The sequence below is a fragment of the Falco rusticolus genome, chromosome 7, assembly GCF_015220075.1.
Source record: "Falco rusticolus isolate bFalRus1 chromosome 7, bFalRus1.pri, whole genome shotgun sequence".
Lineage (NCBI taxonomy): Eukaryota > Metazoa > Chordata > Aves > Falconiformes > Falconidae > Falco > Falco rusticolus.
The window spans coordinates 15,268,936-15,294,578 of NC_051193.1; the positions used below are offsets into that span (position 1 = coordinate 15,268,936).

General features: G+C 38.6%; 2 protein-coding genes and 1 long non-coding RNA gene across 6 annotated transcripts in view; 1 reads left to right on the plus strand and 2 right to left on the minus strand.

Moving 5' to 3' along the window:
- Window positions 1-1,001: 1,001 nt before the first annotated feature.
- DUT (deoxyuridine triphosphatase) lies at window positions 1,002-11,941 on the minus strand. Of its 2 annotated transcripts, none has more exons than XM_037395263.1 (7): window positions 11,684-11,803; window positions 11,173-11,335; window positions 9,566-9,657; window positions 8,439-8,483; window positions 2,492-2,566; window positions 1,612-1,682; window positions 1,002-1,161 (listed from the first exon to the last, which is right to left on the minus strand). In XM_037395263.1, exons 1-7 carry the CDS (start codon window positions 11,727-11,729, stop codon window positions 1,105-1,107), a joined length of 549 nt encoding a protein of 182 aa, XP_037251160.1. In that variant the 5' UTR covers window positions 11,730-11,803; the 3' UTR covers window positions 1,002-1,104. The 2 variants fall into 2 exon arrangements, with proteins under 2 accessions (XP_037251160.1, XP_037251161.1); XM_037395264.1 differs by lacking the exon at window positions 11,684-11,803 and adding an exon at window positions 11,838-11,941 and having other exon boundaries at window positions 1,003-1,161.
- Window positions 11,942-12,078: 137 nt separating this feature from the next.
- LOC119151404 overlaps window positions 12,079-25,643 on the plus strand; it is a 38,677-nt gene continuing 25,112 nt past the window's right edge. Inside the window, exon 1 of one of the 2 annotated variants that reach the window (XR_005105405.1) lies at window positions 12,079-12,289. This is a non-coding gene — a long non-coding RNA (uncharacterized LOC119151404). Of the gene's footprint in view, window positions 12,290-24,871; window positions 25,136-25,643 lie in introns of those variants that run through there. The other variant, XR_005105406.1, reaches the window with a different exon arrangement.
- The window catches only part of SLC12A1 (solute carrier family 12 member 1), a 54,016-nt gene continuing 45,425 nt past the window's right edge, over window positions 17,053-25,643 (minus strand). The window contains exons 24-27 of one of the 2 annotated variants that reach the window (XM_037395256.1): window positions 23,632-23,718; window positions 21,278-21,413; window positions 18,944-19,011; window positions 17,053-17,909 (exon numbers count right to left, since the gene is read on the minus strand). In XM_037395256.1, coding sequence (XP_037251153.1) covers window positions 17,774-17,909; window positions 18,944-19,011; window positions 21,278-21,413; window positions 23,632-23,718 — 427 coding nt within the window. In that variant the 3' untranslated portion in view covers window positions 17,053-17,773. Of the gene's footprint in view, window positions 17,910-18,943; window positions 19,012-21,277; window positions 21,414-23,631; window positions 23,719-25,643 lie in introns of those variants that run through there. The other variant, XM_037395257.1, reaches the window with a different exon arrangement.

A 25,643-nucleotide genomic window follows, 5' to 3' on the forward strand; every position in this document is an offset into this window, starting at 1 on the left:
ACAAAGGAGAAAAAAGGTGTGAACATCGTAAGTCTACAAAAGGGCCTACTTTTCCACTGCTGAAATGCTACTTAAGGCACTGTATTTCATACCTGTGACCTTGCACCTTGGAAAAATCTAAAAAGAGAATACAGGCAGCTGCAGGGGAAAAAAAAGTATGTTTGAGAGCCTCACAGCCTTTTCTAATTCTTTTCTGTCAAGTGGCAAAATACTCAAGATTCTTTCCTTTCTGTCCCTTCTCTGGTGTGCATGTTCTTTCACCTGAAAGTTTGAATCATTTAAGAGATTCCTACACTTACAGAAACAATCAGGTTTGGGACAGACTCCAAGAATTCTATGTTAAGTGGACAAAACAGAACTGAAAAAACAAATTCTTGCACTGCTTCAATAATTCAGAATCTTTCTTTCATACAGTAACTTATTAATGAATTTATCAACATTTTTATTAGCATCTATTTACATATAGAAATAATTTCCAGATGAGTTATTTAGCTCAAATACTGTACTGGCTGCTCTTACAAGAGAGCTGAAAAATTGGCTGTTTGAGGATCAGCTAAGGACCAAAGACAGAACTTTAGCTTTGAACAGAAACACAAGTATTTTGACAGGGTGTAGAAGATGCAGTATTAAATATCTTTGCCTTATTCTGATTTAAGAGTCAGAGTGGGAAGTCAAGTCAATGCCTGTATTATCACTGATTCTGCATGAAACAGGCTCTCAGCATGAAATACTGAGCTACATGGAAGATAGCTTTCAGAAGACTAACACGAACTAGCAAGGGAATAATTAGCCATTTTAGTTTAGATGAGTAAAATAAATATCAAAAGATTTTTTTTAATTTATTAGAGCATAATCAGCACATAAACAACGAGTTCTTATTACTGAGGACTGAACATCTAAAACGAAAAAAGAAAAAATAACCTATCAAGTAGTAAGTCAGTCATGCACATTTCCCCATAATGCAGCACTGCCTGTAAAAATAGACAGGACAGACACAGAAACTCTGAATAAACCTGAATTTTTTTTAATGTATTCCAAAATCCCACTTCTAATTCAATTGAAAATTTAGAAATAGCATAACAAACAACCCCCAAGAAATAATTCTCAGTTCTTTCCAGTAGAACCAAAGCCATCTTCACCACGTGCTGTATCATCTAGAGCCTGAAAGACATCAATTATGATAAGTTGGTTTAGTGTCTTAACTTGCCTTTTGCTTCTATACAACAGATATTGTCTATCATAGAGGAAGGCACATTTACTCATAACAGTAGCTGTGATTGAGAAACTAAATCAAAAAACTTTTAGGAGACACTTTAGGATACCTTTTGTACAAGTTTAAACAAATTCCACATCGTGAGACAACTGTTTCTAGTATATACTGAAGTGTTTCTCAAGTACCTGTCAACTGTGAAACCTACCAAAAAAAAATAATCCACATAAATGCATACAAAGCATCAAGATTTTCATTCAGGTAGCAATGGTACTATGCAGTTTTAACACTGAAAATAGTTTTAAAGTAGAGTATTTATCTATATTATAAATTTCAGCTTATATACAACTATCTTAAACTATTAATTATTGAAAATAACAAATTTTCTTTTGGAAACTTACTTGAACTTCTTCTAGCTCAGGATAGAAAATGCGTTCACAGATGAGCTGGGCAATCCTATCCCCTTTTTTAACTGCAATGAAGTTAAGCAGATGTTAATAGTCCCAGAAAAACACAGGCTAAGATAACAATTGTGCTTAGTCCTTCTAGAGGTGAAGCTTCAGCAGCAGTACCAGCTCAAGGTATCTCCTCGCATTCCTGCCGCCATACTGTGGCATCTTAAGTGTCATTATGCATAAATACTGCAGAGATGGAGAGACAGCTGTATGTATAATGTGGCTCCTTTTGTGAACTATACCCAGGAACCAATTTCTTGGGGGGGAGAACCCCCAAACTGATAAAAGGAAAACAAAATTTCTGATTAGTACCCAACCTGGTTTACAGAACTTCCATAAAGAAGCTTGTGCGGTGCAGTTGCAGAAGAGGCCATAAAAACACTGGCAATATTGTAAACTGTGCCCTGAGGCTTAAAACTGTTTGCAGAAAGACAGCATGATTAAGGGAAAATCATATCTTTATTACTCATGTTTTCCATTATTTTTTTTTTTTCTGGCAGAGCAAGAAACAAATTTAGGACAAAATTGTGCTTCAGTACATCTCATGAATCTATAGCTTAGCTAAGTAGAGTGTTTTTTTCATTGGTTTGGTTTTGTGGTGGTGGTGTGTTTTGGTAGGGTTTTTTTGAATGCTACTTCATTTGCTAGGATTGGAATCTTTTCACGTTTCCTTGACAGGACACTGTTAACCTTCTATGTTTTTGTTAACTGTAACGAGAAAAATGTTCTCAGTTAATTCTAACTCTTCATAGACTTTTAAAGAAAAAATAGTTTCTCATTTCCAGTCAGATGGCTGAAAACAGGCTCTGCCAAGCTTAACACTTACCTTCAAAAGTCTCCTTGCCAAAGTTGAAGAGTACCACACCAACATTCCCCCTGTAATCCTCGTCAATAACGCCAGCTGTCATAAGAAACAATTGAGAGGGATATCCAGTTAATAAATCTTGTCAGTATATTAGATAAGTAGATTAGATAAAGGTTTAGATTAGATGACTGCAGTATCTTGTACTGACACCCTTTATACTACTCATGCACAATTACACAATATCTATAAAAATACTGAAATATCTAAAAATGCTAATCAATCTTGCAAAAAGAACAGGAAAACACCAGCATATATCAAGAAGTGTTTTACCACTGTACTACTAATTTTAGTTGTAATACCCTATCTGAAATCAAGACAGCTGGACCAAATTCAGGCTCCATTTGTTCTGCTAACTTCAGCTCTTTTGAGTGTCAAGCAGAAATCTGTTCTTAACTCTAGCGTTTTATTTGAGAGCTATGGATTTGTACACATCCAAATCCTGTATCCCAGGCAGGGTAACAGAACTAAAGCTTTAAGGAATTGTCATTCAGCTACATTCAAGTGTAAATACTGTAAAACAAGCTTGCTCTTATATTTTACATAGCTGTATTAACTACATAGTTCAGAAGATTATCTACCAATACACGTTAAAATAATCATATTCGTAATTGTTTGGTTTGTTTTTTAATTCTCAGATACAGAAAGCATATTTCCAGTAGAAAAAAATGGAGTTTGGGCTTCCTTGTGGACCTAAGTATATATTTTGAAGTCTACTTGCAGAAGCAACGCAAGTACTAAAATTAGATGTCATTCCAAGACATTCCCTGACTCCTACATATAAAATACTATCTTTAGAGTTTATAAACACCAGAGGACATTGTAGTATGATTATACCTTGAAGTTTTAATGTTGAACACAACATACACACTTTAGAATAGAAAACTGAAGGGGTTTTTCTTTGTTTCTTCAGCTGTGTGAAGATATTGCGGTACATATGGTCCACAGTTACTGCACAATCTCTGCACTAGTTCTAGTGTGAAAAAGGTATTTATACAGATCTTTCTCTTCTAATGTTAAGGGTTAATCCAATCACATTTCTGAACAGCCTTCTAATTAAAGTGCTAGTAATAGGGAGTATCTCCTGAGTTCTGAAAAATTCAGAAAAACGTGCAGTTCTCAACTCACTGGTATTTTAACTGCATGCAATTGCTTAAAGGGACTCCAATTACAGACCCCTGTCAAGTTACAGTGAACAAAACATAGGGGTTGCTGTGCATGAACATTTTCCAGAATAAAAAAAAATTATTAAAAAAATTATTGAATGTTGCATTCAGTTCAGTTGACACTGAGAGCCTGACATACCAAAGCTACATGCACAAGACTTGTACTGTTTATTTGGTTTAGGGTAGTCGACTTGCTGGAAGCTGGTCTATACATCAGCTAAATTGAGAATTGCAGTGCATCACTTATATTAATGATCACAGAGCTTTCTTGCACAATTTCTACCATAGTTCAATGTTGCAATTCTTAAAATATTAAAAATCAAGTCCTATGGACACATGTCAAATGTATAAGCAAAAAAGGCTGAACTATAAGACAGTAACACGAAAACTGCCTTCTTACTTTTAGCAAAGTACTATTCCTTCCTCATTTTTAAAGTATCAGATAATCTAAAGCCCTTACATAATTGCTAAACCAGGGGTGAAACAAAGCGTTAGCTAAAGAGTGCTACATAAATAATTTGCTTTGTTTTATACAATAGTGGACACTGAGTCCATGCTACACAGATGCATTACAAAGAGATTCAACAAACTTGTAATGGCAGCACAAATAATTTTAAGTATCATTCAAGTTCTACAGTCAGTTGTCCATTAATTTGGTGTATTTGTTCACAACAGTCAATCAGCTGGAGCTAGAATTTATATTTAGCACATAAAATTAAGTATATATGCTTATATATGTATACAAAAAAGATCACTAGCTCTTTGGAGAAATTCTTAATTTGTCAAACCACTCTCCGGAAGTGTTTCTGTACAGCTCAGAGAACATTTTTCTAGACCATATGCTGGGATCGATATTGCTATGCATTAGAGACTGATAATGGAATTTGCTAATGTAACACAATGAGGGCTAGTTTTATTTCTGTTACAATACAGTATTCTGCTCTGAACTGATTACTACAGATTAGTAATTCCATTTAAATTGAGATTATGCTTTTATATGTATGAAATGTACCAATTAAAGTAGTATGGTTAAACTTATACATGCAAGCAACTCTTGCACGTCACACTTATGCTGGAATAATATTAACAAAGTTTACAGAACAGAACTGGGGCTACTTAAAGTCATTCTAAATTAACTTTTCTGCCTTCATGTCTCTGACAGAACACAAGTTTATTTCTACATAATGACAAAAATTGTACTTGATATATGGGTTAGTGCTTAACTGCTAATGAAGCTTTTTGATGTACCAGCCACTGCTGTTTTCTGGGACAGAGGGGAGAAGGAAGAAAAAAAAAAAAAAAGTACCTAAAATTTAGCTTGTATTGGACTAACTGGAGCTTAATGGCATGTTAGCACTTCTACCCTTTTTGAAACCCCCAATTTTTTTTTTCTGAAAAGAGAGTTTTATAATGTAACTATACTGATCTACAATGAATCTAGTCAGATGGCTTCCCTGTCCTTTAAACAATGGCATCAGCACAATCTCAGCTTTATATATAAATGCTAAAATTTATTTTACAAGTATTTGTTGAAAAAGCTGTCATCTAAATAAACACTTCTCTGAACAGATCGCAAATTCTTTTGACCACCAATCTAACTACTGCTAGAGACTGGCTCTCCAGGATTTGAAAACCAGCTGATAACTAAAGATGGAAAAGACTGATTAATGTTTCTGTGGCTGAACTAAGGTCAGCAACACTGAAAACTTCACAGTCACTCATACTATCCTCTAGAGGGGAAAAAAAAGCTCTTCACTAGAACAGTCTTAATTTTCTGAGCTTAGCTATAAAGTAAACACCTTGTAATGGTGCTACAGATTGTATCCAATGTATTTTCTAGCAGGCAAGAACTGAACTCCCTGCACACTTCTGAGGATAAAAGCTTTACAGAGGGTGCAGAGAGGACCAGCAGGCTTCTCCCTTGAAAGCATACCCAATACAAACAAAACTTGCAATTACAGTTGAAGTTATGTATTAAGCAAGAAACATTTAAAAATGTTTTGTGGCCAAAATGGTTATCCTAATGCTGTGCTGAGTGACTGAAAACACTGTCAAAGCCATGATAACTTCATATTCCATTAAAGGTGCAGCTAGGCAGAGATTTTATGAAATGAATTCCCTACTACTCATTTTCCTCTTTAAACGTATTATACCTCACTGACAGTCTTACTGAGTTTAACCACCATGTGGATTCTGAGTTCAAACTACACTGTTTTTATCAAAGAATAGATGATCCTTGGAAGATACAGGAAAATACAACCCAGGAAGACATGATTAGTTTTCCTACTGTATAGAGTAACAAACTCTATCTAAGTAACTGGGTGTACATGCAAAACAGGTTAACATCCTCGGCATTCTGTTATTCTAGAACAGCAAGTTGCAACAATTATAGGCGTTACTGAGAGTTAAGATGTTTCTAAATTATGTGCATTGGGTGGAAATGATCTAAGTCATTTTTGGAAAAATCATGCATTGGAATTGGCAGTCTGACATTTTGTCTTACTCTGTCAGAAGTCTGGCATGTCACTTCGTGGGAAAGCATCCACACCTAGCAGATGTGAATTATGAACATACTCTTGCATGATCCCGATTTTTCTCCCTGACCCTTAGGATTTCTGGCAAGGTATTTTTACTTAAATGGATGATGTCCTCATTGTGACAAAAGTACTTCTGCAGGACAAGTCAGAATTATGTAACAATTGTTTTGGTTTAGTTTTTGGTTGGGGTTTTTTTTGGTTTGGTTTGTTGGGTTTTTTTACTTAGAAGTCCCCTACTAACTGACAGTAATAGTTTTTACTCATGCTTTGTCAACTATCAGCTCTTTTAAAATCTGAATATAGGTCACTCTGCTGAGCACTTCTAGTATCTCCTGGTTTAACTTTCAGATTGAAAAGGCTGGTACAGAGCAGATGTTTGTTTTTTTTTCATAGAAACACAAAAATTGTTTCAGAAGTGTCACTTTAAAGAACGACACTATAGTAGACCATGTATACTACAGTCATAGGGGTGTACAGAATCTTTGATTCCCATCTTAGTGCTTTTTTGTATATTACCCAGCAATACTTAAAAACCCTTAGTGTAACAGACATGCACAAATCAATTCTTACTTAAGACAAAGCCTGAATGACACAAAGCTGGCACAGATGCTCCCCTTTCATTTTGGTTATCAGAGCTTTATCACACCACAGCCAGACTTTGATATACCACAAAGCAGACATAATAAAGCACTTCTGCAGAGCTTTTCATTAGACTGGGAATTGCTTTGCTTTTTGGCTGGCTTGGCATCAAAAAGACAAGGATGCCTAGAGCCACCCTCACCTCTAGAGCCAAGCCTTAAAGCAAGTAAAGGCTGAGTACCACTGTTCTAAGTAGTCTCTCTTGTTTAACACTGGGGGGGGACAACCCAGGCAACAAACCAACCAACCAAAAAAAAAAAACCAAAAAAAAAAACCACCAAGCAAAACCCACCCGAAAGCTTAGTGAAGAAAGAGGAAATGGCCTCAGCTTTTCAGCACGCTTTTCTTGCCAACTTCCATTATGACTCAAATTATAAAGTGCTGGCAAAAAATGTGTTCTCTCAGCTACCCAGCACTTTTGAAGATACCCATTAGATGCATCTTCTTTATGTCATTACGTCAAAAATGTAGGTTGTGGTTCTTTTACTACATTCTATTGGCAGAAAAAACCAAATGCTTAGGGTTCTAGGAGGCAGAAAACATTTTCTTTAACTTAGAACTGTATTCTTGTACAATTAGAACATAATACACATTTAGTGCTGCTTAAATTGCTGTGGTTATAGCTGTGCTCAGAATAACTCCACAATAATCTTAGCAGTGACAACTTCTGTGCAACGTACATGTCATTTTATAATACAATACTTAGAGATATCTGCCTGTGCTCTGATCAGCCCCACTGCAAAACTGGAATTGAACTTTCAACATCATTTCCTTCATGTTGCAGTTACAGGGATATGGCAAAAGTCAGGGAAGCTTTCATGAAGGTTTCTGATTATAAATATGCCTATAATAATTGTTTTTGAAGAGATACCTGTGAATTTCTAATCAAGATTAAAGAAAAGCTCAAAATATTTGCAAAAAAAACCCTGTTGTTCAAAACAAATCTGTTGCTAGTACTGAACAAAAAAAACCAGTAAAGACTTGGAAAAAGTGGGATTTTAGTTTTGTTTCTGTTTCAAAAGACTTTAAAGTCATTAATGTACAAAATTACAAGTTTAAATTTATTTTGCTTTACATAATTTGTTATACTTTTCATCAGTAAGAGTAAATTAAAGCTCTTTCCACTCTAATAATCAATTCTACCCACAGTAATGGTGTGTTCCAGTGCTATCATTCCTTTTGAATATCATTACAGTATACTCTGTGTGAAAAAATGTTATTAATTTACTCAGATCTTACACTAGACTGAAAAAATCACATATAGAAGTCAAAATGGAAAAAGCAGAATGTAAAAAGTAATTTTTAAAGCCTAAACCAAAAAATAACTTCTATGCCAGGCACTGCCTAGAAAAGTACGATAGTTCTTTAAAAAAAAAAAAAGTCAGTAACATTTTTATAATTTAGAAGATTTTAAAACAATTATGATGCACTGGCTCTCTGAGGTCTTACCCAGTTATGTCCTTTTGCCAGACTACCAATGAAGCTAGCATTATTTATTTACTCTGTGAAATTAAGAAACTTCTGCAATCAAGATTTACAAAGTCTTAGTAAAAAATCCATAAATCTTACCACCAACATCTATGAAGTGCTTTGCAGCTAAACCAGAACGCGGTGCTAGAAAACAAGAATTTTTTTACATTTATTATAGTCTTTGTCTTTTAAAACTCTTACAGTATTTATAGGTTACATAGTGTTTGCACAGAGCTGAGGCAACAAGAATGTTTCCACAGTCTTTCTAAAACAAATGCGATTTTACAAGAACTACTGTGTTAACATATATATTAAATAAAATAACAGCTGTTACAGGCAGCAATAGTTGTAGTCTTTAAGAGATATAAAACATATCTTTGTTTAGACCACCAACTGCATAAGAGGTTTCTCCAAGGCAGGCAGCTGGAGCAGACAATTACTATCTAATCTTGGCTTATTTTTAGCAGCTACCACTGGTCTGGAATAATCTCAAAAGACTATTGCATCAATCCATTCAAGTTACAATGGAAAACAACATTTGGCAAGCAATTTCCTAAGAAATATTATACACAGATAAATTAAATGATGTGCAGGGTTGGATTTTTTTACTTAGCATAGCCTACTTTGATAAAGTGCTAAAATGTTGCTCTCTTCAACATTTTCTTTGGTATAAGAGAAATGCGCAAGCATTCTCCTTTTAGATGAAAGGACAAAGCAAACTTTGATCATACTCTTCCACTGGTGTGGCTATTGCTTTTTTTACTTTAGAAATTTACATGATTCAGAAGAATGTGCATAACAAAATACCTTGTACAGGTTCTCTCAAGTATTCTGTCACAAGAAGTCATCAAATTCTACTACACTAGTACTCTTACTTCACTGTTTTAAACATCCAGAGCTGTATTTTCTGTATGTCCATTATCTACTGATCTTTGTGATTTGATTTCTGAAACTGCAGAGAAATAACGGAACTACTGAATAGCCTATAAAGTTATACGTAGATTATGAAAATTTTGGCTAGTCATCTTTTTGTCATTTGACATACACATTTGAGGTTGGTGTATCACAAGAAATGTCTGTTAGAAGGCTTAATAAATCACACAGCCACGTGACCTCTTCTTTTCTATGGACTAATTCTGAAAGCTTCAGGCAGAATCTAAAGGTGAAGATGGTGTCAAACCTGTTCTACAATGGCTCTGCAGTCTTTTTATAGCCTGTTTACTTACCTATTCTGCCATAGCAGCCAGAAGGAAGCGCAATTTGAATGTCTGTTTTCACTACAGCCTTTTCCATGGGTGGTATTACACAGTCGTAGGCACTACATTAAAGAAAGAAACACTAATTTACATAATATATTTTGGAAATTTTCTTCTCTGTAACTTAAGGTACAAAATTACCCAGAATTATTCTCGCTTGGAATTTATAATATGGAATTTATACAAGAAATATTTACAGATTTGAAAAGTCTAATTCATATCCTAAACCACAAGATAGTCCCATTTTGATGGTGCTTGCTTAGGATTTCAGTAGTATCATTTGAACAGCTGTCTTACGATCGCTAGTTTTAAATGTTTAACTGGTAAGAGAGACAAAAAAAATAAAAGTTCAACTTTAAATTAACCGTTAGGTGAATGGGGTTGTGCAATTTTGAGGCAAAAGCAAAAACTTTAAGGATTAGATACTCCTTTGATTAAGCTTCTGCAGCATATGAACTAGTTGTAATAAGAAATAATAATCTATTAAGTTAAATTTTAGGCAACATTTTTTTTTCCCCGAGCAGGTCAGAAGTTGACAATTCACATGATTCTACTGGGAACTGCAAACAAGAAAGATTTTAAGAACCTTCTGAAGCTACCCAGCTGGAGGCTTAATGAAAGGCAGTGGTGGCAGTATCACAGTGAGCCTGTTCTACATGTTTAAGCCAAGTGTATCTTGGCCTCGATGAAGACTTTATTTTTAAACACTGGGAAGCACTGAAAATTTTTATGAAATGGACTTTTTCCAGGTGTACAGTGTACCACTGGATCAAGAACAAAACCAAACCCAGTAAGACAAAAAGAATACAAAGGAAAAGTGTCAAGTGTGGTGAAGCAAAGCTTCAGGAAGGAATTCAGATAGGTGAAGGAAGAAGCCAACAGGCTGATTATTCTAAAAAATACTAAAAAAGGGGAGGTGGAGGAAGTTGCAGTGGTGTTCAGATATAACTAGTGATTCCATTTCATCGCAGCAGCACTATGCAAGCCACTACATGCCCAGCTGCAGATACTCCTAAACATTGTGAAAACCAGCTCAAGCAAACCAAAACCTAAGCCTATACAGCAGCCCACATGGTCTCCTGCTAGAAGCATTATCAAACTGCCAAAACATCCTTTAGCAGGCTGCACCCAACAGCCAAGACTAAAGCAGAAACGCATAAGCGCTGGCAGGGAGGGCCCACGTGCACTAATTTTTTTTTCTTTCAATAGGAAGGCACCTAGTCAGTGCTGGCACCAACTGCAACTCTGGCTGATGTGTCAAAGCCTGACTTCTGGCCAGTGGCTGCACCACTACCTGATGAAATCGGTGCCACAGCATGGCTGGACCACAGATCTCTGGAAATGAAGGAAGAAGGAAGGAGGAGCAAAGGCGCTGACAAACGGGCCAGCTCTGGTCTCCTCTTCTGAAGCCCGGAGAGCCTCTCCGGGGGCTCTGCCAAGCGAGAGGACCGGCCTCACGATGGCCCTCTCACCCACGAAGGGGCTCGCCGAGCGGGGCGGCAGCGCCTGGCTCTCAGAAGGGGCCGGGCCGGAGCAGGGCATGGCGTGGGCTCCGGCCCCGCAGGGGGTACCCTCACCTGTACAGATCGTAGCCCGCAGCCCGAGCAGAGCCCCTGGAGGGGGCGGAGGCGTTTTCGGACAGCTTAGTGAAGCGAAGCCGTGGGGAGGGGTCCCCGGGCACAGAGCCCTTCTGCCTCTTGGTGGGGGACGGCTGCACGGCGACCTCGCAGAGGGGCATCGCTGAGCGGGGATGAGAAGGCAAGAGAGACCTGCAGTGAGGGGAAAAGCCCGCGAAAACCGGCGCGGCCCACTGGAGGCGGAAACACAGGGGGAGACCGCTCCATCCCCGGCCGCTCTCGGCGCGGCGCACCCCCGCCACCCCTCGCCGGTGAGAGTGGCCTCGCCCGGCTCCTCCTCAGCGCCCAGCTCCCCGCGCCTTCGCTGTGGCGTCGTTGGCGGCCGCCCCGTGGCGCCGGGCGGGACTGGCGGGTCGCTACCCCCGTAGTCCCTCCCGGTGGCGGCCGCCGAGGGGCAGGGCCCGCGGCTGGGTACTGCGCGCTGCTCCCCGTTCCCCCGCCGCCCCCTTACCGCGCCCGCGGGGTAGCCCGAGCCGCCCGAGGCGGAGGGCCAGCATTGCGCCGTCGCTCTGTGGAGTGCGCCGCCGCCAGGCCGCCGGCCGCTGCCGGGCGAGAGCACTGGCGGGGGGCGACGGCGCCAAGTCCTCCTCCCAACCGGGCTTTACCTGCCATACGGCGCGGCGCGGCCCTCCGCCGGCGGCTGGGCGCCGCGGGAGGTGGCGGTGGCTGTGCCGCGGGGCGGCGGCCGGACCCCGCGGGACGCTCAGCGTTGCCGGGGGACGCGGTGGCGATGCACGGCGGGCGGAGCCGGGGCTGCCGCAGGCCCCCGCCGCCTGGCCAGGCCGCACGGTGCGGCCTTGCGCGGGCAGCCTGAGCCCTGCACCCTCAGCAGCTGTCAGGCAGCGGCAGCAGCGTGTGCCCGGTGAGAGGAAACCGGCTGCTTCCCCTTGCTGAGGCTGGGGATAGGAAAACCTCTCGGTGCCCCGCCTGTCTTGTTCTGCCTGGGAGCACAGTACGGTCGTGATGTCACCATCTTCGATACTGGCTGTAGCCTCTTTTGGCATCCCATCAGTGGCAGACTTCCAGAGGTTCCCCCGTAGTTCTCTGCCGTGGGCTGGTAAGAGTACCCACAGGATTCACGGTTGCAAAACTAGACCTTGACCACTTGGATGGATGGATGGATTTTTCTCTTGTGCAGATGAGCTACGGACTGTTTGTGTTCTGTCTGCTCACCTAAATTTTGTCAAATAGCAGTTCTTTGTCCCTTTTTTTCTTTTAAAGATCAAAGCATATGTGATTGTCTCCTTCCTATGCTACATATTTCAAATGCAGCCAGATGGCAGTAAAGCCATTGCTACACATTGAATGTGAAAAGTATTTTGCAGAATGCCCTAGTTTGGGGGTTCTTTATTGCTGTTCAGCACTTTACCATCTTGGTAGCATGCACTGTTTGAATGAGAATGTGCATGCATCATAAATCTATGCTAAAAACTACATCGAATATTTTATGACTTCTGATGTAAGCCATCCACAAATTGAAATTTGTAAGAATTGAAGTTGTATCAAATAAGTATCTCTTTATAAATGTTTATTTATACAATCAGAACTTTATAGAGGTTGCATTATAGTGTAGAATAAAGGACTAATTTTATGAATGGCTGGGCTCAGTGAGGCAGACTGGATTCTAAGCTAAGGTAGCTTGAAAGTTCATGTAATGGATCGGAGGACTCATCCAAAACATTATCAAGTAGAAAGGTCTCTGCCAAGTGACACATCTTCCCCTCCCCCATCTTTACAAGGAAACAAACCAAACCAAACAAACTATGCTTGAAGTCTGCGCAAGTTTGCCTTGGTCCTGGGAATGTGCTGTTAGCTCTGTAGATGGTCAACATTCCTGCATTCTTCATTGCTGATTAGTGCTGCTTTCCACTGGGCATTTCCTCCTGACTTTGAAAAACAATAGCGAGATAAACTTGAAATTATGTGCCTTTTACCTAGATTGAGATCAGGAGCGAAGGCTGCTTTGTTGTACACAGAAAGAAACAGCTTCTTTCAGGCATACTAAGCCATACAGTTCTCCCCACTGAAGCTTTGGTGTTGTAATGAGCATTCTAGTTAGAGGAAAACTGTGGCTTTTAAAGAGAAATTCCCCACCCCAGTTTTGCTTAGAACAGCTGTCTCTCTCACAGTGGTTAAGGTTTGTAATTTAAAAGGCAGCTGTGAGGGTGTTTGCAGGTCTATTTTTTGATTGTGTGTTTTGCTGTATGGTATGGGGGCTGTGGAATTTTGCTATTGCTTTTTGCGCTACTCCAGCACAACCTTAGTGCTTTATTTTGTTTGAAACTGAATTTCTTCTAATGAAATTCCAGCAATGGCATGACTGTAGGCTATTGCTTTGGCTATTTGTGGAGAACGTGAGCTAAAACTTTTGGTGTTTGTTGGTTGTTGCACTGGCACAGCTATATTTTCCATTTTTCCTAGCAGAGTCAAGGCCAGTGCAAGATGTTCCCTCAGCAGCACTGGCCACAGTCTTGATAGGCTACATAGCTGCCAAGGGGCCATACCAACCAGGTACCAGAATGAATAGATGTTTAAATAGCGGTCTGATGTATGCTGAACTGCACTGTTACAAACCCTTGATTTTCCCCACCTGTAATATGAGGACTGAGTCATTTGGTAAAACAGCTGCAGTGCTTTATGGGTTCATTGCCCTTCTGACAGAAGTTACAATTAGGTGGCAGAGGAGAGAAAGCAGGATCTTGGAGTCATCCTCAGTCCTTTCATTGAAGTCAGGTGACAGTCAAAGCACCTGAGGCAGCATCTTGAGGGGGGCCACTGAACAGCAGCCTGAAGAGTCTTGAGGGTTACTCAGATTCTCAAATTCTGTTCTCCCAGCTTTGCTGGTAAGCGAAGGGCCTCTGCCAGAGGGGAGGTGACAAACAGCTACGGGAGTTAAATGAGGCAGTAATAGCTAAAACTCTGTAGCTGTTTGCCCCGTATCTACAACTTCAGTGCAAATTCATGTTACCTGTTGCCATGTCTGTTACTTATAAACTACTTGTCAGTTGCTGCAACTTCTTTTGCTTTAAAGAATATCTTTAAATACCATATAGAATTGTACAAAAAGAGGGAAAATACGAGGAATGTCCAGACTTTCTGAGAATGAAGGGCAGCCAGTCATATTTTGCCTAGCCAGCAAGGCTTTTGAAAGGACTTTTCAAAGTTGTAATGAAAATTGCAGAGGTTTAAGTCTATGGAAATTTACTATGCACATGGCTGGAGCTTTGTGCTTTGATTATGATGATTAAGTGGAGAACTCCTTTGGGGTGTGAAGTATGGTGGTGGCAGGCTCAAGCCACGTGGTGCAAAGAGCAGTTGCAGCTGTTTATCTGAAGAAAGTGATACCTTTTTTGGTTAGGTAGCTTTTCTACTTGCACTATTGGCTTGCTGATTTAACAATAAAATTAACAAATAAACACACACACCCCCACCCCCCACCCCCCAAACTAATCTGTTGGGGACTGAAAATCTAGCGAAAGGCACTTTGGAAGAGTACTGCTTTGGAGCCCTAGGTGGGGATACCTACCACCAGTCCTAAACATGCCTAGGGGTACGTGATCAAGCTGGGCAACTTGCCAGTAGTTGTAAAAAAGATTTGAGGAAAATGTATTCTCTGAACTATGATGAAATGCCTTCTGTGATACCTGTTGGAGCTCCACTAGCGTTAGGAGGGAAAGGTAAGAGTCACTGATGAGAGGAGCAGTAGTGGATCATTTTAACAGGCCCTTAGGCACAAGCTTAGCTGTGCAGGATGCTTAGACTTCTGAAGAAGACTCTATATTCTTTGTTCTTGCTTCATAGCAATGGTATTTTCACACTTTAATGTCCCTGGTCACCTTGTCAATGCTTGCTTTTGTTGTGGCTGATCAAATCAACCCCAGATTATATAAACCTGCAGAGCTGGTAGTGTGATATAAGCTCAAAATGTGCTAGACAGCTTTAGAGCCATATTTTTTTCTAGAGATGTCAAAATTGTAATTAGAATTCAGTTACTAACACAGTGATTAAAATTCAGCAGTTTTATGCATAATTTATATTAAAAGGAAGCATCTTAGAGTGGGGAGGGAGGGAGGTGGACTCACAAAATTTTGCAATCAAAGTTGCAGTTTAAGATAGCTGATAATTAGCATGCTCTCCAAATTGGTTGTGCATACACTTGAGAAATTATGATGAAGAGCAAGAAACAGAAGCTGCTAGGAAACTGCTTTGTTGAAATTACTTGTGAATTTGTGGAAATACCACTTTCAGGTAGTTAAGTATTGTTGCATCTTGAGTTTGTGCTGCTCGTTATGAATCCCATAACATTATTGTTTGATACATCTTCTAATTACTGTAGTCTGAGCAAGAAGTTTTACAGATATGTGTGCACATTAGTTTTTGATGCCTGTTCATTTAGAAATGTACCTCTTGGGTTTTATTGTTGCAATGCCCACAGTGACATGTTTGTGAGAGGGAAGTGCAAATAGTACTGAAAGTGCCATTGTTCTTTCATTGTTCATGTTCGTGCTCATGTTCTTGTTCATGTTGTGCTCCTTCTCTTTTTGGATCTGCATAGTCCTCAGATCGGTTTGGATGAATGTTCCCTGTAGATTGAGAATTACAGTACTTTGGAATATTTGGGAAACAATCCCCACTCATGTACGTAATAGAAGGGCTTAATGCAGGTGTGTAATTATCCCAGGTCCTTCCACAGATTGTGGGAAGAAGCACACTTGCAGAAAGCCTAGGTGGAGTCCTCCTAAAAGCTCTTTTTCTTTGCATTGACTGTCTGTGTACCACATGTAGATTATACCTGTTTGGTGTTTGAAGTGAGGTGGAAAGGATGGTGGCCATTGCAACCCTACAAAGGGGTAAGGGCCTGACAGCATGTAATGAGCTTCTGTATCATTGCTAACATCACTGCAAAAGATGAGAACAGTATCCCTGTTCTTCAGGTGCACAATGTGAGTCTTGGCTTGCTCAGAGCTGTGCAGGAAGCCTAGTATATCTAGGAAATTTGTACGTCTGTGATATGCTGTTAAACTGCAAAAACGATCCTTCAACCTGGTTGTAAATGTGTAAGAAGGAGCGAAGGAAGAACATTATGAGAAAATACCAGTGTTTCATATCCTGCCTTTAATAGATGGAGAAAATAGAACATGGATTATTGGGCCACATTACTGTGTTCTTCTGAATTGCAGCTGTTGAATTTGGAAAAATATGATTATCAAATATTTGTCATTTTTGGAGATGGAGTTCCTCTGCAAGTTAAAATCTAGTAATTCAAGCAAAGGTGGAAGCTGAGGCCAGCTTTAAAATAAACATTCAGTGAAATTCAGGGTCCCCTGGCTTTCCTGGGTCTTAACATTCAGTTGATCTCTGCAAAGGAGTTGCAGACTACAGTAATTGTATTAGCTGTGTCCCTTAATGATCTTTAATTTAAACAATGCTTACACATAGGGTATAGCTTTCCCCATCAAAAAGAGAAGCTGCTTTTACTGACAGCTGAAATTATAAAGTACTACAGTGTTGCAGAATAGAAAATAGAAAAATTACATGACTTAATGGATTTCCTTTATTTTAAGTTAGTGTATAATGACTATTATTTAGAAAGTCTAAAAAATAAGAGAAATATTTATATAAATCAAAAGGCATTCAACTCAGGTAATGGAGTTTTTGTTGTTTTCAAATCACATAAATCATTGTACATACTATCCCAAAGTATGTCAGATTGTGTTAATCCTAATAGCAAATATTGTCAGAATATTTAGTATTTCACTCATTTCTTTGTGCAATTTACTTACCACATTTAATTATTGAAATTATACATTCCATTCCATGTCAGAGCTTGAAAATTTATTATCAAGTCTTGTCATATACAGTCCTTATATATATATATGTAACTTTTTTGTTTGTCAGTTAATTAGAAACATTTGAATTAGTATAGATCAACAGAATAATTTAGGTAAAAGCCTCTGCTGTAGGCATAGGTCTTAATTTGGCAATATTATAATTGAGAAGCACCACAGGTATTCTACTTGCGTTATATCCATTTGACTTTGACCTGATGTATACCATACAGGTTTTTTTCTCTCTCCCGAGTTGGTGCATTTCATTGTAATCCTCCTATGTGTCTATTAGCAACTACAGCAGTGCAATTTGAAAGAAGTATTTATTTATCGATTTAATGCTTTTTGCATTGTAGCAGTTAATTGGGCTTTCTATGATAAGTATCAAAAGCATTTTCAATACCTTATAAAATCAGTGGAACTTCTTTTTTGTATGTTCAAAATATTTTGAAAAAATACAACAAAAAATATTTGTTGTCTCATATGATAGGTAGATTTTCCTTCTTTTGCCTGTACTGGAATCTGACACGAGCAGGCACCATTTACATTTGTTTGTCTAATTCTTCACTGTATTGCTTTGGATTTTTGAAAAATTTTCTGTCAGTTAGTTAACTTTTAGATCTGTATTAGATAATGTGTCTTTAAGCAATCACTGCCATTAAAAATGTAGGTGTTTAAATAGAGGAAGAGATATTCTAGGCACTGATGTTTTTCTAAGAATAGAAAGTCAGTACGTTTTTGTGGTTGCCCCTGACCATTAAGATTGGAGGAAGATTCTTGGAGAGAATTTCTAGCCAAGCCATATACAGGTAATCAGATACTACTCCTTTTCTTGCCACTGGGAGGCTCCTGTTTAGAGAGAGAAAATAAAATTAACATTATGAACACAGGAGTAGCCCTGATAACGTGTGTCTTACTAAATATTAAGTAGAAAGCATCAGCTGTTCATATACAATTTTGTATGTTCATAATTAGACTACCTGATGTAATGTTATAAAGCACAAAGCTGCCATTAGGCAATCTTGCAAACTCTTGCTCACCTGGTGAGTGCCATTAACATAGCTAGTTGTACTAGACATGGACTGCTTGTCACCGTAACCCTAAACTGGTAAAGAAGCATTTTTTGGGTCATAAAACCCACACATAATAGGATTTTTAAAAAGGATGAAAATATAGTGCACGGACAGTTTTGCAGTTCATCAGCTTATTTTCTGATCTGTAATTACCATGAGATGGGAATTTTAAAGTATGGGTCATCTTATGGTAAACGTTACCTGACCACCTTTGGGTTTGGAGACTGAATTAGTAGAGCTAAAGAACTTTATCTGTGCATCACAAATACTAACTAATTGGTTGAAGCTGTGTAAAAAAAAAAGGCTCTAACTAAAATTTGATTCTGAAAATTGCTTCTTTTGTTTGTAATTTTATTGGTGCCTCTTTTTCTTTATGCAATTGCATCATCCTTATTCAGTTTTACATGGTTCCAAGTATATGTTGGCTAACAACTCCATTTATTATGTGCAAACCAAAAGAATCCTTTTTCTAACTTTGAACTGTTAGTAGTTGGGCGTTGGGCAGAAAGGAAAAGAAAATACCTGGTTTTGTCAGGTGTAACACCCAACACGTAGGTTCAGATATGAAGGTTATCTTTTTGACACATTTTCATGATTCGAGCTTTGTTTTAAACTGGAGAACTACTAGGAAATATTTGTATTCAGTGTACTCCCAGAGAACTATCAGTCCAGATGCAAGTCCTTCAAAAGGTACTTAAAGGATTATTTTTGCCCTCAATGAATTAACACAAGTGTTTCTGTTGCTGTAGTCCAGAATCCCTTTACACATCTAATTATTCTCTAAGTTATAACCAAAATCTTGCAACTCACAGGACAATGAGGTTAGCTGCCCTTGAATGCTCTTGTAAGAGTTCATTCAGACGGACTTGGCGGTAGCTCTGATCAAAACAAAATGGGGAAAAGAAAAAAAATCAGTTAAGTCAGTGATCCTCAGTTCTGGTTCCTTATGGACTTCACTTCCCATTCCCTGCCAATGTTTTCTGCTGCTGCTTTGGCAGCATTGAAAGCCAGGGCTGCTTTGTGGTCCAGAGTGGTAGAGATGGCAAAATATGAAACTAAGCCATGCTTCTTGATTAGTACAGATCAGTGGGGGCCAGAGTTGTTCACCACCATGTAAAATTTCCTGGGGATGGGGATTATTTTTGTACTGACACGGTATCAGAGCTGGCTCATAGTTTTTAAGTATTTCTTTGGCTATGAAGTATAGGAACTGTGCAGAGACTCTTCTGTGCTATAGTTTGATGGCAGTTAATACATTAATTAATCTATTTTGTCAGTGTCCAGCTGCCGTGCCAGCTGAATGTTAGTGTGTAAATGAGCACCTTGCCAGAAATTCACCTCTGAAAATACCACAAGTTTGGAGTTTAGCTGCTTTATGTGTTGTGTATTTGTACAGACTTTTACAAATTGCATAAATGCCTGTTACTTTGAGATTCAGCCAAGATTACTTTATGGTCAGGCTCAGGCACTCAAAGTTTTTATAACTTAACACAAGTCACATGGAACAAGAGACCAGGGCAGGTTTGTGTACAGGGAGATTGCAGCATGAGAGACAGATGTATCTTAACTGGTCTTATAAATTATTCTCTCTTTCCCTGGAGAAAGTAAAAAGCTGTTTTTTCTCCACTCAGACCTTAAATTTTCCTTCTTTTACACATGTTATATAGGTAAGAATCCTCATAATTTAGCTAGTTGTTATCTCATGAGAGTCATCCTATAACATCACACTTTATCTGTGCTGCCAGATTTTTCTCTCTTGAATTTTAAACGTGTTCTAATGTCCTCAGTAAAATTCCCAGAACTGCCTTATTTCTGAAGATAAGGGGCATGTCTTTCCAGGTGCATAAACTAAACTTTGTTGCTGTTCTTATTTTATAGAGAGATTTGGCATTCTTGTATTGCTGACTGCTATAGGGTTTTTTTCCTGGTTCTGTAGCTAGTGACCTAGTTAAGACCAAGCTAATGATATTATATTTTTTTTTTCCTGTTGTATCCTCACTGGTTCTGTACGCACTGTGAATATCTGGGATCATATTCCTGTTGTCTTTTATACTGAGATATTCTAAGGGCTCTGACTCCCAGGTTTTGATGATTTATGCTGAGAGTACTTCAAAAGTTTTCTGCCCACAGCTGACTACTATAACTTTATGCTGGTTATCAAATCCATGAAAAGGGTAATGCAGTGAGCAGTCAGTCCGCTTCCCATCTCCTGCAGTTGGCAGTGTAGTGTGTTATCTTAAATCACCATTGATTTCAGCTTATGTTAATATGTCAGGCTGTGACCTGTAGTGGCTCTGAGCTCAGACGCACAATCCTTGTTCCGCTGAGGAAGTTACTAGCACCATAAAGTGGAGATAACTAAACTCTCAGTGCACTCAGGTTAGTCCGACAGGAACAATAAATAAAATTGCTAGATTAATTCTCTGTGAGTTACAGGAGAACTTGTGTCTTAAGAGTGGAAGAGTTTGCAATATCCTTTCAGCACTGGCTTGATGAAGCCTGGTAGTTCACTGTTGAAAAGGTATGTTCCAACAAAATTAAAAAGCAGCCCAGGCTCTAATTCACAGAGTGGATCAACCAACATCAGCCTTAGGGTGTGTTTGAACTGCAGGAGAGCTCCTGTGTTGTAGGCAGGTTTAGTCTTCACTCTGCTATTGAGGTAAGAATCTGTGTTAAATCTTGCCTTTGCAAAAATTCCCGGAGCCAGTTACAGGGTCTGGATTTAGTTCTGAATTTCCCAAAGTGGTGAATTTTTGGATCTGCACTCTTTAAGAGGTTCAAGCTCTAAAACAGCGGATCTCTTTAATAACCCTCTCAGCAGATCTTAATCGCTCAGGCTCAGTGCGGTACTGTGCGGCTTCGGGTTCAGAGGTGGTTTGCATTTGGCTGGCTCCGGTGTGGGCAGAGCTCATCAGCCTGGAAAATCCTGTGTAAACATGCCAAGGTTTTACAGGGTGCTGAATAATGCAATCATAACACACCTCTGCAGTTGTTTACAATATAAATCCAATTTGTAAATATAAAATACAGGTTTGTACATGTCATGTTTCTAATTCTGTATCTGGTATTTCACATTTTCTTACTAATTGCTTCAAACATCTGGAGTATAAGAAAAAAGGTGTAAAAAGGTAGGCAAGCCTTTACCTTCTCCTTGTACGCTTCCAGCTCTGCATCTGTAATTTTCCATGGAGTCTCTCGTTTTAATTTCTCAGCAGTTGTTATATCTTTGCAGCTTTCATGGAGGCGGTATGGTTCAATCATCTCTTCAAAGAATTTCCAGCTGAAACAGGAATTACAAAGGAGGCCTTGCTGGGGGGTCTGAACTCACTAATTTATTTCACAGACACTGTTGTATGGCAGGCCTCACTAATTGTAGCTGAAAAACATGCAAAATCTTTTAACTGTTTTTTGCTACATTGTGCCCCAAGTTATAGCTGTGCCACTTCAATATGTTGGGGTTATTTGAGGATAATTAAAAGGTTGTTTGAGGATAATTAAACACTGCATTTGGCCTATTAGAGTTGCAGAGAATTTTCTGCATTTTCCTAGTTCTAGTAAAAGTACTGGAACGAGTTCTGGAGCAACTCCAGACTGGTATATTGGTTATTAATGTTAACAATGCATATGGGTCTCCTTGTAAATACTGAGCTTTTATTATTGTTTTAGCATTAGTTGGAGCAATCACTTGACTGATACAGTTTTATTGTTACAATTTTAATGAAATGGAGAAACAGATGATCTAAATATCCTGTGGCAAGGGGCTGAAGGAAGTGCTGTAGGTGTTTTGCTATATGGGGGCTCAGCTTTGTGTATATTTCCCAACGTTTCCACAGTTTTTTCTCTTTAAACTTGTTTGTTTCTTGAAGCTTTTGACTGTCATCATCTAGAGAAGATTATTATCCCTTTGTACTTTCCTGCTTGCCCCCTTGTTCAAAGTTTCAATCATCTGACAGAGACCTCAGGGATTTTTTTTATATGAATGTAAGTGTATTTCTATGAGCATTTTGTGCTGGCAGGTATCACTAATGTGAAACAGGACTTTGCTGTATGGCAAGGAATTCAGAGATGGGTTAAAAGCTGTGATGTACAGCATCTAATGCTGCTGTTGCTAAGTTGCTAGAGTTTGTCAACATCCTTAGTGTCTGTTTCAGTATGTAAAATAGTGATAATCCTCTTATTATTAGTGGAATAAATGGGATGCCAGCTGGGAGAGAGATACAGTGGTCTAGCAAGTGTCTGGTGTAATATTCACTTGTCTGTTCAGACAGTGCTGATGCAGCAAATGTGTTTGGGTTTTATGTTAACGTCAGACATGAATTCTCTGTGAATCACTGAATAGTGCTGGAAAAAAGAGAATTATTCTGAATGGTTCTTCATATAATTAAAAAATATTAACTGAGAGATCAAGAGGGCACTAATAAGTGACTTTAGGTATCAAGTAAAAAAATCTTTATATTCTTTAATTGGATTTCCTAAGTCAAAATCTCCAGTACACTGTAGAAAAACTAGTGAATCTGATATTGTTTTTGCAAAGGGGTGTGTGTGTGTAGAAACAGGACTCAGAAGGATTAATAGACTAACCTGAGATTGCATTTGAACTCAGGGGAAAGGCTTTGGGTGGAGAGGAGGAGCCCTTTGACTATGAAGTAGCTATGGACCTCTCAAGAGGGTATTAAGGGATGGAATGGAAAAGAGCGTAGCAAAGTGAGAACATTTTCAGAGGATCTTTAAGACCAAGAGCAATATGGTGAATTGGGCTAGGATTCTGTTATTCTCTGAGAAACCTGCTATATACTTTTGTCTACGTAAAGCAGAAAACAAAAGTGATTCCTATAGAGATATGTTTTAGAAAGCAAGAACTTGAAGATTTTATATTTTTTTTTTAGATAATACATTGGGAGATGGAACTTCCTGAGCACCAGCTTCCTAGCTTCTGCCTAAGAGCATTAATTCTGTAGATAAGTTAGTTTTTAAAAGCATCGAAGCTTCATGATATTTGAGTGATAGGGGAGTGTTATAATATTGTCCTTGTGGGAAAGGAAAAGTGTGCTTACATTTGGCCAGAAAAATGTTAAGTTTGTGAATTCATGGTAAAACCCAGAAGGCTGAGTTGGCAGAGGTGGTGAGTTTACAAAAGAAATGTGACTCGCTGAATGATATGATGAAGGGAAGTCTATTGCAACATAACTAGATATGAAAAGCCATCATAAAATGCCTGTTAAATTTAGCGGCTCATAAGTATGGTGTCTAATTAGTCTTTACTAAAATTAGGTCTTATCATTACAACATAAAGAAAAAGGCTGCCTATATTTTTGACCCTTTGAGTTGTGATTGTTAAAAAATTATTTTCTTTTTCTAGCTCTAGATACTTAGAAAATGATTGTAATAAAGTGACAGTGCTATTCTTTGTGTTTTGTTTTTTTAATGCTCAATATAAAAGAAACAAGCTCCTGATAAAGGCTGGCTGCTAAATAATGGATTTTGGTGATGTTTCTTACCTTTCTTTGCTGGGCTTTATATTGATATCACAAATTATATTAATATCAGCGAATTTTATTCTGAATTTGCTTAGAAGTGAAGCCATCCTGAAAACAAAAGAAAGAACATTTTATCACTGTATTTCCGAGTGCCTTGCATCAAAGAACACTCATAAATGAGTTAAGATATCAAATGCAGTTGTCTCATTATCTTTAACTATATGACAAATTACTTTAAATGCTTTAGTGTTTCAGTTTCCAATTACAGAACTGGATTGATGTGGTTGCTGTAGTATAATTCATTTAACTGATGATCAATGAAAATCACAAAAAATGGAAATGGATAGCAGAGAGAAGGAAGGGTATGTACATTTTGGTGAAAAAACGGTACTTTAAGTATTTGCAAAGGCTTGAATTATAAATATAATAACAGTTATAAATATAACTATTCAAAATACAGTAGGACAGAATTATCCAGTATTTAGGGAAGGCTTCTACTATTATCAGAATTCTATGCATGTAGTATATACAACACTGGTAGTGTATGTGTTGGTGAAAATTTGGTCTGGAAGGTTGTTGTGCAATACTTAAAGAATCTTTCTCGCTTCTGAATTTATATTGATCTACTCACATGTTGTCTTTATGTGTTTTAATAAAAGAAAATACATTGCTTTTCTGCCCCAGTTGGCAGGATGAATGGTTTATAGCTTTGTGTGTGTGTGTGTGCTGAGGTTAGAGAAGTTCAGTTATGTCAGTTTTGCCTTTGGCTGAAGCATGGTTGGGAAATTCTACCCCTACCCCCTTTTTTTTTTTTTCATGTAAGCTTTGGAATTTGAAAAGGTCAGAAAGTTCCTAGGAGCAAACCATGATAGAAATACATATTTGCTTATAACCTGAGAATTTACTTATTCTTTTTTATATAACAACATACTGCTTATATAAGTCTTCATGTCCTTTAGGGCAATCCTTGTTGTGAACACCAAAGAGAGCAAAGTCTCAACTTTTGTGGAAAGATTTTAATATTTGGGGAATTACATGTTAGCAAAAGTCTAGATAAATTTAATTTCAGAATTGGAAATACAATGGATAAAATTGTACTTTGATTTTGTTGTATCAGATCTACCTAGGGAATAGAATAGCCATCCAGCCTCCAGATTTGTCTGTTTGAAGGCTTCTGTGCATGGTGGGTAGAATGTGCTATTGAGGAAAGCTAGTGTTTAGGTAGGAATACATACACGTATTGTTTTCTTGTTGGCAATGACCTAGTTTGTCTGCTGTACTGAACATGCTGTTTACGCTGGCTTTTGTAGGACAAGCAGTGTATACAGGTGCCAGAATTGTCTCTGTGAAGATCTGCCATGTTTTGACAAATACTGTTTGATGTCAAAACCTCCTACTTCCTCTCGATGAAATTTGGTGACTTGAGTGCCTAGATCCAAGATCCAGTTGCGGTCCTGGACAGCAAAGCTTGGGTGAACTCTGGACAGGGAGCAGAGAACACTTGCTTGTGGATCCTTGAGCAACTGTAAGGCTTTACCCGATGATATGAATAGTTTGTACAAACACTTGTGAATCTCTTCTACAGAAGTATGTTAACTTTGGGGTAATCCTTACCACTGACAGAAACACAGTGGAATAAAATTTGCTCTATGTGAAAGCAAAAGCTTAAGGGAGCATCCCTGCTCTCTTTCCGAGGCACTGTGTTGTAATTTACTAGTGATGCTAGTTAAATTCTGACTCCTGTCCTTGCATCCATCTCGCCTGTTTTCCTCTGGAGTTTTGGTTGGATATGTTGTTTTTAATTCACTACATGGTGCTGCTGTTGCTGACTTCCATCCCAAATTGATCTGCTTCATCCAGTGGTGAAATAAATGGCTGTGCCTTTAGTGTGTAAAATGCTTTGAAAGGAAAGGTCCTATACACAGTGATGATGGAAATAAGCTTATATTAGTACCTTTCATTTGCTTGAAGGTGAATGATGATTATGAAATCTAGACTTTTTAAAAAGCTAAGTTAAATTAACTTGGTCTTAA